We start from the raw sequence: 17,498 nt of genomic DNA, 5'->3' as shown, positions 1-17,498 counted from the left end.
TCTCTCTCTGTCCCTCCCCGACTTGTGCACATGCTCTCTCTTTCTCTGTCTCTCTCAAAAACAAACAAAGGCATCCACATTGGAAAGGAAGAAGTCAACGGTCACTCTCTGCAGACAACATGATCCTATCCATAGAAAACCCTAGACTCCACCAAAAAAACTATTGGAATAAATGGATTCAGTGAAGTTGCAGGATAGAAAAATACCCAGAAATCAGTTGCATTTATGTACGCTATTAATGAAGTAGTACAAAAACATAAGTAACTCCATTTACGATTGCACCAAAAATAGTAAAATACCTAGAAATAAATCTAACCAAGAAGCTGAAAGACCTGTACTTGGAAAACTATACAACACTGATAAAAGAAACTGAAGAGGACACCAACAGAAAGCCAGTCCATGCTCATGGATTGTGAGAAGTAACGTTGTTCAAATGTCCCTGCTACCCCAAGCAATCTACAGATTCAATGCAATCGCTATCGAAATACAAACAGCATTTTAAAAATAATCTTATAATGTTTGTTTTTGAGAGAATGAGAGACAATCCAAAGCAGGCTCCGGGCTCTGAACTGTGTACACAGAGCCCGACATGCGGCTGCACCCACAAACTGTGAGCTCATGACACAAGCCAAAGTCGGATGCTCAACCGACTGAGTCCCCTAGGTGCCCCCCCGAACAGCATCTTTAATAGAACTCGAACAAATACTAAGATTTGTATGGAACCACAGTGGACCCCAAAGGGCCAAAGCAATCTTGAGAAAAAAGATCAAAGCTGGAGGGATCACAATCCCAGATTTCAAGATATGCTGGAAGGCTATAGTAATCAAAACCATATGGCACTGACAGAAATAGACACACACATCCATCAAACAGAATAGAGAGCCCAAAAAGAAATTCAAGTTAATATGGCCCATTAATCTGACATATGAGGCAACAATATACAATGGGGAAAGACAGCCTCTTCAGTAAATGATGCTGGGAAAACCGGACAGCTACATGCAAAACAAAGAAACTGGACCACTTTCTTATACCCAACACAAAAATCAACTCAAAAGAAGCTAAGGACATAAACCTCAGACCTGAATCCATAGAAATCCTCAAAGCGAGCACAGGCAGGAATTTCTGTGACAGCAGCCTTCGCAACATTTTTCTAGGTAGGTCTCTTGAGGCAAGAGAAAAAAAATAAACCACTGGGACTACATCAAAATAAAAAGCTTCTCCAGGGGCGCCTGGGTGGCGCAGTCGGTTAGGCGTCCGACTTCAGCCAGGTCACGATCTCGCGGTCTGTGAGTTCGAGCCCCGCGTCAGGCTCTGGGCTGATGGCTCGGAGCCTGGAGCCTGTTTCCGATTCTGTGTCTCCCTCTCTCTCTGCCCCTCCCCTGTTCACACTCTGTCTCTCTCTGTCTCAAAAATAAATAAACGTTAAAACTACAAGGAGAGATCAGGTGACATGTGTCAGAATGGCTAGAATCAAAACGCCAAGTACCACCAAGTGTTGGTGAGGGTGTAGAGAGAAAGGAACCCTCCAGCACTGTTGATGGGAAAGCCAAGTGGTGCAGCGACTGAAAAACGATACGGAGCTTCCTCAAACGATTAAGAATACAATTACCGGATCATCTAGGAATTCCACTCTTGGGTATTTATGCAAAGACAACAAATACTAATTTGCAGACATCTATGCACCCCTCTATTTACAGCAGCATTACTTACAATAGCCAAGATCAGAAGCAACCCGAGTATCTACTGACTGAAGAATGGATAAAGAAACGTGGGTGTGTAAGCATGTATACAAGCACCTATACCTAGCGGGATATTAGCCATAATAAAGGATGCGATTTTTGCCATTTGCAACAACACGCATGGACCTAGAGGGCATGATGCTAAATGAAATAAGTCAGACTAAGACAAATACCCTATGATTTCACTTCTATGTGGCATCTTAAGAATAAGCGAATAAGAAAGAGTAAGACCTCTAAATACAGAAAACAAACTGACAGTTGGGAGAGGGAGTGGAGGGGTGGGCAGAAGGGTGAAGGTGGGTGAGAGGTAAAGGCTTCCACTTAGGAAACGAGGAAGCCACGGGTATGAAAGGTATAGCACAGGGAATTTGCTCAAGGGGAGTCTAACAATACTGCATAGCAGCTACACTCGTGGGGAGCACAGCATAACGTCCAGAGTCCAATCACCATCCTGTACACCTGAAACGAATCCAACATCGTGAGTCAACTATACTCGGGTCCAAAAAAAAATTATAACGTTTATATTTTAAATGCCGAAATATTTTTGAGTGACTAACAATGTGTGAAAATGTTTAACTTTTTTTTTATATTTTTTAGAGAGACAGAGACACAGAATGAGCAGGGGAGGGGCAGAGAGAGCAGGAGACCCAGAATCCGAAGCAGGCTCCAGGCTCCCAAGCTGTCAGCACAGAGCCCGACACGAGGCTCAAACTCAAACCGTGAGATCATGACCTGAGCCGAAGGCAGACACTTAACCGACTGAGCCCTCCAGGGGACCCAAAAATTGTTTTCAACCGCATTTGTTTTTGCATGTTTTGTACATTGGTTTTATCTTTGTAAACTGAGTCTACTCTTGCAACTATGAAGATGTTTTATTGACCCCATCGTCTCTATTCTACACGCCAAGCTTGGCAAACCAGTAGAAATTACTTACTTGCTAAAAGGAGTTATTTTCTCCAAGCAGGTTATTTAGAGGATTCTCAAAGATCATACGTCATCTTACAATCTGATTACAAATTCAGTACTGCCACGTGGTCTTTCATATCCCCCAAACCCCCCAACAAGTCCAGCGTGAGACCGGTGAGGCTACCCAGAGTGGGTGTGGCCGAGGGGAAGGCGGGGTTACCTGGCCTGCTCCGGAGGGCTGGGCAGCAGGTGGAGGGAAGGGCTGTGCCTGGACTCAGAGGGTGATGGCTGGGGCGTTGTCTCAGGACCAGGACTGCAGCCAGCAGCACCGGATCTGTCCCCACCTAAGGGGCAGAAAGCTTGACCATTACAAATTTCAAGGAGAAGGTAGCAACGTCGTTTCTGAACAGTTCTGTTACCTTCAAAAAGCTAACATTACCCTTGCAGACAGTTGGGTAGGACACACAGATGATCTACCAAACTGATGATTCAAGCACCTAAATACAACTACAGCAGTGACAAACATGCAACTCACCAGAGGTAAAAGGAAAGCCACCGGTCACTCAGCACAGGTCTGCACGCCGAGGAAAATGCTAAAATGGGACACTACCCCACTACCTCCCTCGGCATCCCCGCCCCGTGTGGGAGACGCCACCGTCAGCCAGACAAGGCAGGTTGAGACCGAGGACACGACTGCTGGAGCTCGGGCTCTGCCAGGCTCAGCTCCTGCTCCTTCCTGCCATCCCGGGCTGCACTCTCACTCGGTTCAGAGGCCCTCTGAGCACCAGAAGCTTCCAAATACAGAGCACCCCGCAACCCTCTTGGCAGCTCACCTTCCAGATACACTTTAGCAAGGAGGCTCCTTTTGGCCTTGGGCAGGGGAGTGGAGGAGAGGCCTCTGGAGGACGTGCCCTTGCACGGCCGTGCCTCGGAAGCCGAAGCACTGCTCCTGTCCTCCTCGGATGTGCCTGCCAGAGGCTGCTCAGGGACAGCCACGTCCTCTGTGGAAGTACGTCTTCCAGGGAAACCGGAAGTGGTCTTTTTGAGCGTTCCTGTCGCATGCAGGGGTGGTGGGCCCTTGGCTGAAGACCTTCCCGTGGGGCGTGGATGAACTCTTGGATGGTAAGTTCGGAAAGCTTTCTCCAAACGTTCGGCCTCTTGCTCTAGCTCTTTCACCCTTGCCTTGGTCTTGGCTACAAACTCCAGGTCAGAATCGGGGGAACTACTCCCGGTGCTCGCACTTGGGTCACTTGCGATCCTTGACAGAAGCATGCCTGCCATCAGCCTTTCCAGTCCGAAAGCATCTTTCAAGAAATCCCCGTTCAGGTCACCATTGTGAGGTACCACCACGTTGCCACCCGTTATTCCGCTGATGGGCCGATCGAGCAGAGAATTCTTTGGGTTGCGGTACACCTCGTTCTCTAGGGCTATGGGTTACAAAACGACAGTGTGAGAAAGGATGGGAAAAGGTGGAGGATAGAGTTAAGAGATCAAGAGCATTATTTTGCAAAAATCAAAGTATTCAGGACAAACTCGCACATTCAACACTTTCTGAAGCTGCAGTCATGATCAACATTTATCAAGAGAGTGCATGTACCAGCTATGGCTTCACAGGCCTGCTTTCTTCACGCAGAGGGGGGAGGGGGAGAGAGAAGGGGGGGGGAATACAGAATCCTAAGCAGGCTCCAGGCTGAGCTGTCGGCACAGAGCCTGACATGGGGCTCAATCCCACAACCGCAAGGTCATGACCTGAGCTGAAGTCGGACGCTTAACTGACTAAGCCACCCGGGTGCCCCAAGACAAGAGTTTTACTTCTAAGGTGACACATTTCTATAGCTTTTCCCTACTGTGAGAATTACAACTTCACTGAATCATCATCATTACGTGGTCACAAGCATCAGAAGCTGCTCGCATTCTCTCTCCCACATGTGCACCCACACACAAGTTAAAGAGGTGTCTAACCCGTCTGGGTTTGTGTCAGTTGCAATTTCAAATCGGCCACCTGTCTCGTTAACCTCTTTACGGAATCTTCGTAATCGAGGATCTGGGCCTTCAGCTGTGCAGAACGTTCAATCTGCCAAGATTTAGACAAGGAAAAGAAATCAATGTAAAACCAACCACACAGCATACTTCCAAAGGCACAATTCTCTCATCGGGCTGATTTTCCTTCCAGACACCCATCACCCCCGGGGTCCCGATGAAACAACAACAGAACCCACTAGCAAGTTCCACAGCTCCTTTTTCACTCCTCTTGAACAACAGCTACTCCAGCACAAGAGGCAGACGTCAGAAAGAGCATCGACACTGTTGCATCACAGGGGGGGAATCAGCTACTTTTACCAGGGAGCACCAACAGGGATTGGAAAACTGCGTGTTTAGGGGGGTTTACTTTCCTCTCGGTTTTATTACTATGGGGAACCTAAGGTCACACAACAGCTTGAGAGTTTTCTCCAAGGACAAAGAACACTGGGGGAGTAATCAGCAGATTGGGGGCTCATTTCTGATGCCACCGGCTGACTGGTGCCGGTGTGGCGCACACCGAGTCCCCAGGCCCACAGAGCGGCCCGCCCAGATGCCTGGGTGAGCCAGGCAGTACTCACTTCACTTTGCAGCTGCTTCTGCAGGTTCTGCCTGTGGATCTCGAACTCCTTATGCTCACACACGATAGCGTTCTCTGCTTTCTTTAGTTCTTTCTGAAAAGCCACCAGCTCTGGAGAAGGCTGAGCCAGGTCTGTGAAGGTAAAAAAGCCTGCTCGTCACCAGCCTCACGTTTTCTCGTTTCACCTAACAAAAGCAGCTCAAGAGGCTTTACGTTGTTCTTCCCTTTGTACATGATAGTAATTAAGGAGACTAAGCGCCATCTTGACTCACCAATTTCCCAAAGAATTACTTTAAAAAAAGCTTATTTAAGTTTACTTATTTTGAGAGCGAGGCCGAGCACGCGTACGCACACAAGCACTGAGGCACAGAGACAGGGAGAAAGAAAGAATCCCCGATAGGCTCCGCACTGTCAGTGCGGAGCCCGGTGCAGGGCCTCCAACTCATGAACTGCAAGATCATGACCTGAGCCGAAATCAAGAGTTAGTCACTTAACCGACTGAGCCACCCAGACGCCCCAAGAGAATTTAATGCACGTGACTGCAAACTTTACAGCTCTCCAGGATTGTACTCCCAGTAAAAGAATTCTTTCAAATCCAGAAATTAACATGAAAGCCCACCAATCTGCCATAGTACGCACAGAAGGCACAGGAGGAACCTGTCAGAACCCGCCAATGACTGCCCCGAGGTCCAGTCCGACCTGGGCATCTGTCAGTGGCACTTAGGGTCCAGGCAGAAAGCAGATGGTATCCCCAGTTCGGGTCACCAGAAGATCCTTCAATAAAGGGACTCACATCGGGTAGCCACGAAGGACAGTGTAGTTCCCCGGGCTACCGGGGCCCTGTTGTCAACGCTCCTAGGGCCTGGAGGGTCAGGAGGGGAGGAATTCCCAGACCCGGAGACCGCGAGCAGGTACAGAGCCCTGAGCAGCCAAGGCCTGGGCTCCTGCCTGGCTGAGGCCCAGGGCCCGCCCCGGCCTACCGCACGAGAGGAGACGCGGAAGGGATCACAGCCACCTCGACCTCACTCTTTTCCCTCCCTCCAAGCACAGGAGTGTGTCCCCACTGGCCAAACCCAACCAGCATTCAGAGGGAAGGGGAGCCGAGGGCCACCCAGAGAGGCATATTTATACAGTTGGAAACTTGTTAGTGATGCAATTTCGTGGCGGCGAGTGAAAAGAATGTACCTTCAATCCACGAAATTTGAGAAAATCTTCTCAACTGAAGCCTCCCTTACAGGACAGAGCAGTTTTGGAATACTGAGCCAGTGTCAATCACAAAGACACGCCAATCTGGACAAGACTTACGGTTTAGAAGACGCAAGTTCTCACTTCTGGTCTCTTCCAGCTGTTGTTTAAGTAATTTATTTTGCGCCTGAAGCTCCTGTTTCCCTTGTTTCAGTAGCGAATAGTCACTCATTTCTTTCACCTTTTCTCTCAGCAGGTGGTTTTGCTTGCTTATCGCCAAAGACTGGGTTCTGACCGACTCTAACTCAAGCTGGAATCGAAACAGCAACACCTGTGTGTGAACAGTGGGTGGCTACAGTCCCGCCTAAGTCCAGGCTGCCAAGCTGCCTGAGGCTGGGCGCCACGATTCAATGAAGGTCATCTGACCCAAGTCTGTTTCTCTGCAAGGAGACCCGAACCACAGCAGAAGTCCTCTCCTCCAGAGGCAACTAAGGGCCCCCCAAATCAACCCCAGATTGCAGCAAGGCATTTCTTAAGTATCAAAGGGGGAGATCTCACTAACGCGCTGTGGGGTGCTTTCCTCTTAGTAGTACAATACAGCTCAAGTGTGGTTACAGAAGCCTACAGAGTTCTCTAATACACAAGTCCTTACAAACTATGTTCTCTGTCTAAAGTGCTACAAAACAGGCTATAAGAATAGGTTCTGTGCCTAACATTTTATGTACCTCAAGTTCCACCTCTGTCCTTCACATAGCACAGAAGTTTTTTGTTTTTTTTTTGAGAGAGAGGCAGAAAAAGAGAGCGAGAGAGGGAGACACAGAATCCAAAGCAGAGTCCAGGCTCCAAGCTGTCAGCACACAGCCAGACGCAGGACTCGAACCCATGAACTGTGAGATCACGACCTGAGCCGAAGTTGGACGCTTTAAACGACTGAGCCACCCAGGTGCCCCGCAAACACACAGCTTAATCCAAGTGAAGTAACAGTGGCATGTGAAAAGCGCATCTCATCGGGTTTTAAGCTGGGAGATCCTGACATCCTGACAGGAAGTTTTCCTGTCCTTGATGGGAAGGGAGAAGAGGCTGAGGTAGAAGCTAGTGCATACAAGCCGCGTACGACGTGCAAAACTCAGCTCCCCGAACTCCCTCCACAACCAGGCATGGTGGGAACATCCCAGAGTTTACACAGGAGGAGTCTGCGGTCACAGAGCTTGCCCCAAGGCACACAAGCAGAAAGGGAGAGACACAGGAGTCAGGCAGGGATCTAGGCCCCAACGGACATCCTCTTGCTGTGCTTCCCCAGGAGACTAAGATGGAAACAAGTCCCAACACGTCAAGAGGACAACGTAAGATAAATCACGCAGGACTAAAGCTCTAGGTTCATATATTGCCTCATGTCGATTTCAAAACACAAGACTTCATTACCTCGAGCTGTTTGACACGTTTTACAGAATGACCAAATTCTTCCTTTTTCGCATTAATAGCTGTGAGCTCCTCTTGCAAATGTATAGCTTTTTCTGAAAGAAAAGAGCCAACCAATTAACATCATTAAGTTTTCCTAGTAAATACAAGTCGTTTAATAACTTATGGCCACTATGTCACACCTAATGACCATTATTTCATTATCTGAATAGCAGATGTCAAGGTCAAAACAAATCAGCAGCCAAGTAAGAAACAAGCCCCATTACTCAACACGTGACGGCAAGTAACTCTAACGGTCGAATACGCAGCAAGCCTAGTCCTGCTGCACAAAAGTCACCACTTACACCATCGGCTCTGAGCACAGGGCCCGCACGCCGTCAGGTCAGAACTTCCTTAAAGACAGATTTGTCTGTTGGGATTCTGTATTTACGATTTTGTCATTTTCACTTCATCTAACACGGTCTATGGAGATGTAACATCAAAACCCTGACTTGCCAAACGCGTGACAGCATGGGTACATAGAAGTATCAGCCTCCACAGGCTAGCTGCGAGCAGATGTACACGGGTGACCTGACCGGTCAGCATCAAGTGCTTAGCCCTGGTTTACTCCCAAGAGTCCATTTGAAATCGCCACTAGAAGTTTAACTTCTTTTCATCGACAAATTCCCAGAAATATATTAAGATGTCAAGTATCCCAAAGACTAAAAAATTATCCAGCTTTCCTACTCTTGGGCTAATGTATTCAAGAATTTAAGGGATTATAGGTCAAGTAGGGGCGCCTGGGTCACTCAGTTGGTTAAGCATCCGACTCTTGGTTTTGGGTCAGATCGTCATCTCACAGTTCCAGGAGTTTGATCCCCACATCAGGCTCTGCACTGATAGTGTGGAGCCTACTTGGGGTTCCTTTCTCTCTCAAATAAAAAAAAAAAAACTTACCAAGAAAAGATTCTATGTCACATGAAAATATCATGAAGCATACGAATACATTAGAAGTAGAAGAAATAAACTAGATCACAGGGACAGAGAAGTTACAATTTTCCGGAAGTAAAAATTGTAGTGTCTCGTGGTTAAGAGTAGTATTTACCCGATGGCAAAAAGTCGCTGCCACTTTCTTGATAGTCACATCTATCAAAATACACTGAAAGAAAGCTGGATAAAATCCTGCTGGTGAATCACTAACCTTTGTGAATATACGAAAGGTTAAACGTGAAGATTCACAAAAATGTATTAAAAAACCAATTTTGTAAGATTAATAAAAACCATGTACTTTTTGCAGTTAACACCAGGTGTAAACGATAGGTTTTTTAGAATACAGAACAGACACTTGCAAGCTAACAGCCTCTGTCACAGTGAACACAGCTCGTCCCCAGAGTCACCTTTATTCTTCCTTTCATCTTCTATTAGCCTGTGAGTTCTAGCGATATAGTTGTCCTGGAGTTCAAGTTGATACCTGCAGGTCAGAAAAACTAAAATGAGCTTGTCGCTCTCCTGGATGGACTATCAATACCCGAGCTTATCTACGGGACCGGGGCACCGAAAGTGACCACGTGCAAACCTCACACTCTCTCAAGAAGAGAGCCAAGGATCTGAATTCCAAACGTGAAAGGTCTGGAGAACTCTGTTGTGATCCTGTAAATTCGGTCCCCAAACTCAATCACACAAAACCAAGGGTCCTGTTGTTGCGAGGTCACCAAGCACAATTATCTCTCCCTTGGTCTCGACCGACACCAAGAAGTCAAGTTAAACTTCCGGTGTGCGTGACGGGCCCTAAATCCCAAATGATAACCAAGTCGGTCACTTGCAATTCACCTGTCCCGTCTCTCTTCCCTCAGAGAGGAACTTTTGCCCTTAGGGGCTGAGCACAGTCCTGACGGCCGACCGCCAACAGCATGAGCTCTGAATTAGAGACACCCAAAGGCTCATCTTACGGAGTTTCAGCCACCTCCACCAGCTGTTGCCAACTGACTTTGCGGTTCAGAGGTCAGAGAAAGCAGAGAGGCACTCCCATGATGTCCTCCCAAATTCAACACTGGCTGAAGCCATAGAAGGACACCCGAGGCCTCCAAGGACACACCAAGACAAACGATACCCAACAGTTCTCTGTATGCACGGCTACGCTGAATTCACATATACGTGTTTCATTTATTCTGCATTTAATGACTAGAGCTACTTCAGAGTTCACTAGTAGGTTAGAGGAGTGGACATAAAATACGTACCTAAAATCCACTGTTTCAAAAGTCATACAATGAAAATGGTGTTTAAGTTTTATTTTTAATCAGACAGAGACAGACAGAATCCCTAACAGGCTCCACACTGTCCGCGCAGAGCCCGACGCGGTGCTCAAACTCACCAACCATGAGATCATGAACTGAGCCGAAGTCAGACGCTTAACCGACTGAGCCACCCAGACGCCCCCTACTTGTCTTTAACAGCAGTTTTTAAAAACAACCTCCAGGGGAGCCTGGGTGGCTCAGTTGATTGAGCATCTGACTTTGGCTCCGGTCATGGTCTCATGGTTCATGAGTTTGAGCCCCATGTCAGGCTCTGTGCTGACAGCTCAGAGCCTGGAGCCTGCTTCAGATTCTGCATCTGTCTCCATCTGTCTCCATCTCTCTCTCTCTCTCTCTCTCTCTCTCTCTCTCTCTCTGCCCCTCCCCTGCTCGTCCTCATTCTCTCAAAAGTAAAATAGCATCCAGAAACCTTTGCAGGTATGATGTAATGGCACAATGACAAATTAAGAGCAAGGCAATAAAAATGAGGTCAATTACTAATAAATACCCTGAGAAGCCGAGTTGAATCCTCTCTTCACTACACATGCATTTACTCACTATTAACTGAGCACTTATTAATTTCAATGTTATGACTTCTTGGCTGTGCAAACTGAGCAAGTCGTAAAGTGCCCTAACAACTTAAAACAAACCACAGGCACTCAGGAAGTGTCAGAGAAGCTATGAGGAAGAAAGAGATGCCTGGGTGGCTCAGTGTGTTGAGTGTCCAACTTTGGCTTAGGTCATGACCCTGTGGTTCAGGAGTTTGAGCCCTGTGTTGGGCTCTGAGCTGACAGTTCAGAGCCTGGAGCCTGCTCTGGATTCTGGGTCCCCCTCTCTCTGCCGCTCCTCCTGCTTGCACTCTGTCTTGCTCTCTCAAAAACAAATGTTAAAAAAAATTTTTTTTTTTTTTTTTTTTTTTGGTCAAATGAGCAGAGCATGCTCTTCTCTGTATCTTTTTAAACCCATCTTAAACGCTCACAGGAAAGGCTGGACTACCAATGACAACACAGAAGTTTTTCAACCCTCAGTTTTGCCATCAACCATCGGCTCTATCTACTTCATCAGCGTGGCCATGTTTCCAGGAACTTAATTCAGACACAGGATTTCTTTAACAAGGCCGAGCAATTACTTGAGCAGCTCATTCTTGAGCTTCTGGTCATAGGTCTCCTCAATATTCTGGACATTCAGCTCCCGTTTCCTAAGTGCGTCGGTTGCTCTCTTATTTTTTTCTTCTTGTAGCCGCTGAGCCCTGCAATTGGCCAAAGAGAAAGAAAGCAGGTAAGAATACCCCAACGGCGGAAGTAACACGTTTAGAGGGAAAGAGACACCTTGTGTTTTTAGCTCCACAGGGTAAAACCTTCACAAGACTTCCCTGCTGGGAAGTGAACTGAAAGAGCCAGAAGTCCCTCTACTTTACCAACTTTAGCTCATCAGCTAGCAGATGGCACCTGGCTAAGGGGAGCGTCAATGTGTCGTGACCGAAGTGGTTTCTTTTCTACACTTACAGGAGAAAACCCACACTCAAAAAGGGGGTACAGGGGATCAAGGGCCACAATCAACGGAGGGGTCCAAGAAGGATGCTTTTAGTTACAAAGCCACAAAGCTAAGTTTAGTGTACCTTAAGTGTTTGTTTCTTCTAGAATATTATTTCTAACTGTGAGACTTAACTGATTGGCCCCTAACAATTAGAGGTACAAGATTCGTTTTTGGCATTCAATCGTCTATTGACTGAAGAGGCCGAAAACAGAAGATGGGTCCATCAGAACCTCCAAATTCGAAGAATGGAGTGCTTTTCGTGGGGAGACCTTCAAACACCTACAAAACCAATTCCAGAGCCAGGAATCAGGTTCACAGGCACTTAGACCAAACCACAGGGATGGGAGGGCTCCCGGCCGAGCATAAAGGCTTGGTGTTAGAGCTCCCTCTGCTGCCCCATCTGTAAAGCAAAGGACGAGTAAATCCATTCACTTCACTTAATGTGCTTACAAGGGAGAAGCAGGGCAAACAGAGGTTCAAGAAGTGGTTACATAATCATGATTATACAATCCAGAATCTGCCCAAACTTTGTCCCTTTTCTTTTCTCTCACATTAGCAAACTGCCACTTGAGAATTTCCAAACAGGGTAAGGTAGGAAGAAATCAAATGAACAGAACCTACGTAAATGAAAAACATTAATAAAGACAAAGACAAACCTCTTAAATAAAATAGGGTTCCTGGAATATTTCGAGTTTCAAGACGCCAAACGGGAAAGAAAGCTTAATTCCACCAACTACAGACTGGGGAGCTTGCTCTTAATCCCAGCTGAGATTTGAAGGAGGAGACAGATGTGAGCACTTAGGGAAAGGAACACACACACCAAGAGAAATGGTTTCACCCAGGGGTGCCTGGGTGGCTCAGCGTGTGGCTGAGCGTCCGACTTTGGCTCAGGTCCTAACCGTGCGGTTGCAGGAGTTCAAGCCCCTGGTCAGGCTCTGTGCTGACAGCCAAGAGCCTGGAGCCTGCTTCAGATTCTGTCTCCCTCTCTCTCTGCCCCTCCGCAATTGGTACTAAGAAAAAAACAAAAACAAAAACAAAAACCACCAGTAGTTTCTTCACCCCGTAGGAGTCAGTCAGAGCCACCGTCTTCCCCCTCCCCCGACAGCAGCAGTGCAGGAGAGGGCGGCAGGTCCGGGTATCTGGAATTGTTACTTTGCACACATGCAGCTACTATATGTGAATGAGTGGATGTAAATGAGAAACATGGCATTTGTTCAAGCATTATCAGCTTCTTCAAGTCACGTGTCTGGTCATACTGTAGCCCGATGATGGCATCTCACTCTGCTTTTCATTCTAATGTGTACTAGTTCATAAGTGAAACCCTAGTCTTTCTCTTCATTTGTGCCTTTTAAAGCTAGGTGGGATCCCCTTTACAAGTGAACACTCTATTTGGCAGTTAACATCTGACTATTAAGACGTGTATTTAGTTCTTTTGAATCGTCATTCTGAATATCCCAAACGAACACACGTTACTCACAATTCAAAAGCTTCCATTCTTTGTTTCAGCTCTGCTTCTCTGCCTCTTAGCATGTCTATATCTTTGAGGAGAAGTTGTCTCTGAGCATAAATCTCCTTGGTTTCAATCTGTGTACAGAAGCATTAGTTTTCAGCAAGCAAGCTAAAGATATAATAGATCCGAATATAGTGCTTCCTCGATTCCAGAGAACTACAGATACTTAGGGTTACAATTTCACTTTCAAGAGGTTCCAATTCAGCATACTCTTTTTGCCCATTTAGCCACCCAAACATGCATTCCCTCTTTCAATGACTGTTTGGCCCCATTAGCATATATTCCTAACATCTCTGCTCTGTTTAATCTACCTAACGGACATCCCCCAGACACTTCACATTTCGACAAGTGCATCAGCAAGAAAAGGACACGAAATGTGCATGTAGCAATAAAACTTCCAAAGAATAGAATGCCCCTGGTTCTGTCGTCTCAAAGTTTCAGTTCATAGGTCATTGTGACTCGGTTAACAAGGTGAATGAACGGGCCACACTTCCGTTTGTGTGTTCGCTGAGCAAGGCTTCACGGAGTACCTGGCATGTGTCTAACAGCACACTCAGAACTAGAGAAAGACGAACAGGTAGAGTTCCCATCTTTCCAAAATTCAGTGTAGTCAGGCAAAGTGAAATTACACACTGGGATGTGATGACTTTTATAACTAAAATACTTCAGGACCGTGGCAGGAACAGGACCTGAGTGAGTCAGTCAGGGAAGGCATTACAAGGAAGGGACACAGAAGCTGGATTTGAAGGCCAAGAGGGTTTCATCGGGGGCACAAGAAGGGCATTGCAGGTAGTGGAATAAAGCCAGGATGCTTGGCATGAGGATGGCCATCTTGTCCAGAGCCTTAAGAGAATCAGCGAACTCAATGAATATTCTGGTCTGGTGACTGATCTGAACTAGTCAGTCACCCGTCTCGAGGATGCAGTTGTTAACGTAAACATCCAATCGTCTCAAAGACAGTGGCTCCAACATTGATTTTTTCTAAGAGCCCCATCACCAGAAACGGTACACGAAATCATAGGACATGACTGGGTCTTTCTGAGCAGTTGTAATCAAGGGTGGGCGCTGGGAGGGAGCCCTCCAACTTTCGAGGTCTCCACATAGCAGCGGTTCTGGCTGGACACAGCAGTGTCCCAAATCCAGGCTTGTCTAAGACAGCCCCTTGGGAAAGGAACCAGTTTTTCCCCAAAGAGTGGACCCCATCCCTCCTGCCACTCCTCGCCCTTTGCACTTCCTGTCCAGTCACTTTCCGGGAGAAATCGAATGGCCACCTTCCACAATCCTAGACTCTGCAATTCCAGGGACCCTCAACCCCTGTGACCCAAGGGCAGCATACTGCATTTTGTTTCTTGTCTTCACGCGACATCTCAACCCGCAGCCCTGTCCTATGGGCCCACGCTTACTCTTCCATCCATCAGTGTCCCGACATCTTGTCCTGGATGCCTCCGAGAACACCACACAGCCCTGTCTCCCCCCCCCCCCCCCCGCAACCCCCCTGGGGTAGTAGCCACCCACCATCCCCTCCGGCCCCTTTCACCACCCCACCGAACCCCAATGTCCTCAAGAGGCTGCCCTTCTCAAGCCAAGTAAACTCAGCTCCATCAGGTCCACTGCCAAAGCGCCTCGATCTTCTTGCCCTCGCTAACCTGACTGTACCACACCAACTGCCTACAAGCACCTGGCTCGGTCCACTTCGGCTGCGGGATGCCCGTGTCATGGCCAGGGCCTCCACACAGCTCCACCAGTCCGGCCTGCTTCGGAGGGCTGTTCGGCCCCCACCCCCACGCAGCCATTCCACACCGACCCTCCCATCTGCCCGAGAGGAGCGAGCGTATTCAGCGGGGAGTTTTGCCTGCTCCCAACATGGAAGCTAGCACCCACAGTCCCTTCCTCCCAGCGCTCTCGGGGGAGGAAGTCTCCATAACCTTTTCAAGGCCAGTCCTACCACTTGTGCTCTTGACCTCCATCCCTCATACACCTGTAGGGCTTGATCTTGGCTAACCAACTGTCACAACCCACTCTAGGGCCTGAAGCCCATCTACAAACAGCCGCAGGAAATAGACACCTGGCAAAGAATTGTAAAATCTTACCTCTTGGTGCTTCTGAATTCTCTCAAAAGCCAACCTCTCCCGAGAAATAAGGGCGTCAGATTTTGCTCGACAAGCTCTCTCCAATTCGTTCCGGAACTCAGCCAATTCCCTCTCAGACTTTCTTTTCTCTTCCATCTTAACTTTTGCGACTTCAGTATCTTTAAAATACTTTAACTGCCAATCGATCACCAATTATTGTAAATACCGAAACTATACTGAGAAAATAACTTCTCTCTTCAGGGTTAGGTTTAACACTAATGCTCTAATATACTTAGTTTAACTCATTTTTACTTTCATCTCATTCATTATACGTGTAGGATTCACTCAAAAGGCATAAAAAATGACATCAGTTGGAAAGAAAAATCATGCGTAACAGTGTATCACATTTGTTAATAAAAATTCTCTGTTTTTCTCCCCCATACCCAAGATGAAGACATCACAGGACACCTGGGTGGCTCAGTTGGTGACACGTCTGACTTCTTGATTTCGGCTCAGTTCATGATCTCATGGTTCTTGAGCTCGAGCCCTGAGTCAGGTTCTATGCTGACAGCGTGGAGCCTGCTAAGGATTCTCTCTCACCTTCTTTCAGCCCCTCCCCTGCTTACATTTGCTCTTAAACTTTTTTTTTTTTAAAGACATTCAAGACAAGCACAGCAACAAGATACAGCTCACCTTTTGACACATTTCTGCCCGAAGCTGCTGTTCTATTTCTCTTTTATATTCATTTAACTTTACTTCTAAGGATTCTAACTTTGGACGCTGAGGGTAAGCACCTGCAAACTGATCATCAATAAGCTGAAGCTTCTCCACTGTTAAAACAACAACATAGGAAATTAGCATAGGGAACTGCCGTCAGTTGAGCAAGAGGCTGGAGCTCTGTTCAAAAGCAGAGTATACTTAGGGGCAACGGGAAGGATGTCTGCAATTTACTTTGAAACGCCACAAAATTAAGATGGATTAATGGATGGGTCGGATAAGCGATCAGGCAAGGAGGATACAAATTTACCGGAGAAGTCTAGGTATACAAGTGTTCACTGTACAACCGTTTCCACCATTCCTTACATCGGAAATTCTCACCATCCAATGTCAGGGGGAAAGAAAGCCAAGAGTGCAACTTAAGTCAGAAAACACTGGCATCTCTTCCCAGACCCTAAGTGCCAAGGCAGAGAGTGCTTTTATTGGACTGTGGTTAAAGTCGACTGACACGTTCAAAACACAGACGTTAAAATAAATCAAAGGTCATGTATTTTGACTCCTCTGCTTTGCAGAGAAGGAAGCAGATGCCCGTGCAGTTTAAGTGAGTCCCATAGGGCTAAGCAACTGTGTAAGGGCAGCACTGGGGCTGCAAGCTCGTCTGTTGCTGGGCTGTCGTTCTAGTGCTCTCTCCAGTAGACCCACAGCCCCCACAACAGCTGCGGGCCAGCATCAACCGACCGCAAACCCAGACTCGCAGGATGAGCTCGATCGTGGAGAACACCACCCGCCAAAAAGGATGCACCGGACAAGGTGGCTGACACAAGTAGTTTGAAGAGATTGGCAGTGTCCGTCTTTTTAGAGAACTTTCAACAGGTTTTCCATTTACTTTTCTGGGTTTTCCAAATGCTTTACAATTGTGTCATCCAATACAGGACTCTCGAGCCACACGTGGCCACGGAGTACATGAAGTGGGACTAGTTCAAATTGAGAGGTACTTTAAATGTAAAAGACACACCAGGTTTCAATGATGGAGTATGGAAATTTTATATAGAATAATCTCATTAACGTTTTCTGGATCAATTACATGTTGGAATCTTTTGGACATACCGGGTTAAATAAATTAAAATAAATTCACCTGTTTCCCCCCCCCCCATGGCTACTAGAAAATTAACAGTTACACATGTGGCTATTATTGGACAGTACTTCTCTAGAATAAGCATGTACCATGCTCCCAAAGGAATAAAACCTAGGCCAAAATGAAGGCCTCATCATATAGCTTATGTTTTACTAATAACAGACTTCTCTTTTTACCGGTTAGAAGTATTACTCTCCTTAAGACTCAGGAGGTGCCAAGAAACTGATTAATCATGTAATTTTAGAAAAATTTGGACTCTAGGGGTGCCTGGGTGGCTCCGTTGGTGAAGCATCCAACTTCGGCTCAGGTCATGATCTCCCGGTTTAGGAGTTTGATCCCCGCGTCGTCATGCTCTGTGCAGATAGCTCCAAGCCTGGGGCCTGCTTCAGATTCTGTGTCTCCCTTCCTCTGCC

The 17,498-nt window shown here is 47.0% G+C and overlaps 1 protein-coding gene across 6 annotated transcripts in view; it reads right to left on the bottom strand.

Moving 5' to 3' along the window:
- OFD1 (OFD1 centriole and centriolar satellite protein) overlaps nt 1-17,498 on the bottom strand; it is a 44,632-nt gene that overhangs the window by 9,074 nt on the left and 18,060 nt on the right. For all 6 annotated transcript variants that reach the window (XM_045051339.1, XM_019823562.3, XM_045051338.1 and 3 more), the window contains 11 exons: nt 15,927-16,063; nt 15,255-15,428; nt 13,132-13,238; nt 11,248-11,367; nt 9,225-9,298; nt 7,852-7,943; nt 6,550-6,739; nt 5,246-5,376; nt 4,608-4,719; nt 3,479-4,072; nt 2,866-2,989 (listed from right to left, as the gene is read on the bottom strand). In XM_045051339.1, coding sequence (XP_044907274.1) covers nt 2,866-2,989; nt 3,479-4,072; nt 4,608-4,719; nt 5,246-5,376; nt 6,550-6,739; nt 7,852-7,943; nt 9,225-9,298; nt 11,248-11,367; nt 13,132-13,238; nt 15,255-15,428; nt 15,927-16,063 — 1,855 coding nt within the window. The remainder of the gene's footprint in view (nt 1-2,865; nt 2,990-3,478; nt 4,073-4,607; nt 4,720-5,245; nt 5,377-6,549; nt 6,740-7,851; nt 7,944-9,224; nt 9,299-11,247; nt 11,368-13,131; nt 13,239-15,254; nt 15,429-15,926; nt 16,064-17,498) is intronic.

Source organism: Felis catus, chromosome X (assembly GCF_018350175.1).
Source record: "Felis catus isolate Fca126 chromosome X, F.catus_Fca126_mat1.0, whole genome shotgun sequence".
In the NCBI taxonomy this organism is placed as follows: domain Eukaryota; kingdom Metazoa; phylum Chordata; class Mammalia; order Carnivora; family Felidae; genus Felis; species Felis catus.
This window is presented reverse-complemented; position numbering and strand designations above follow the sequence as displayed.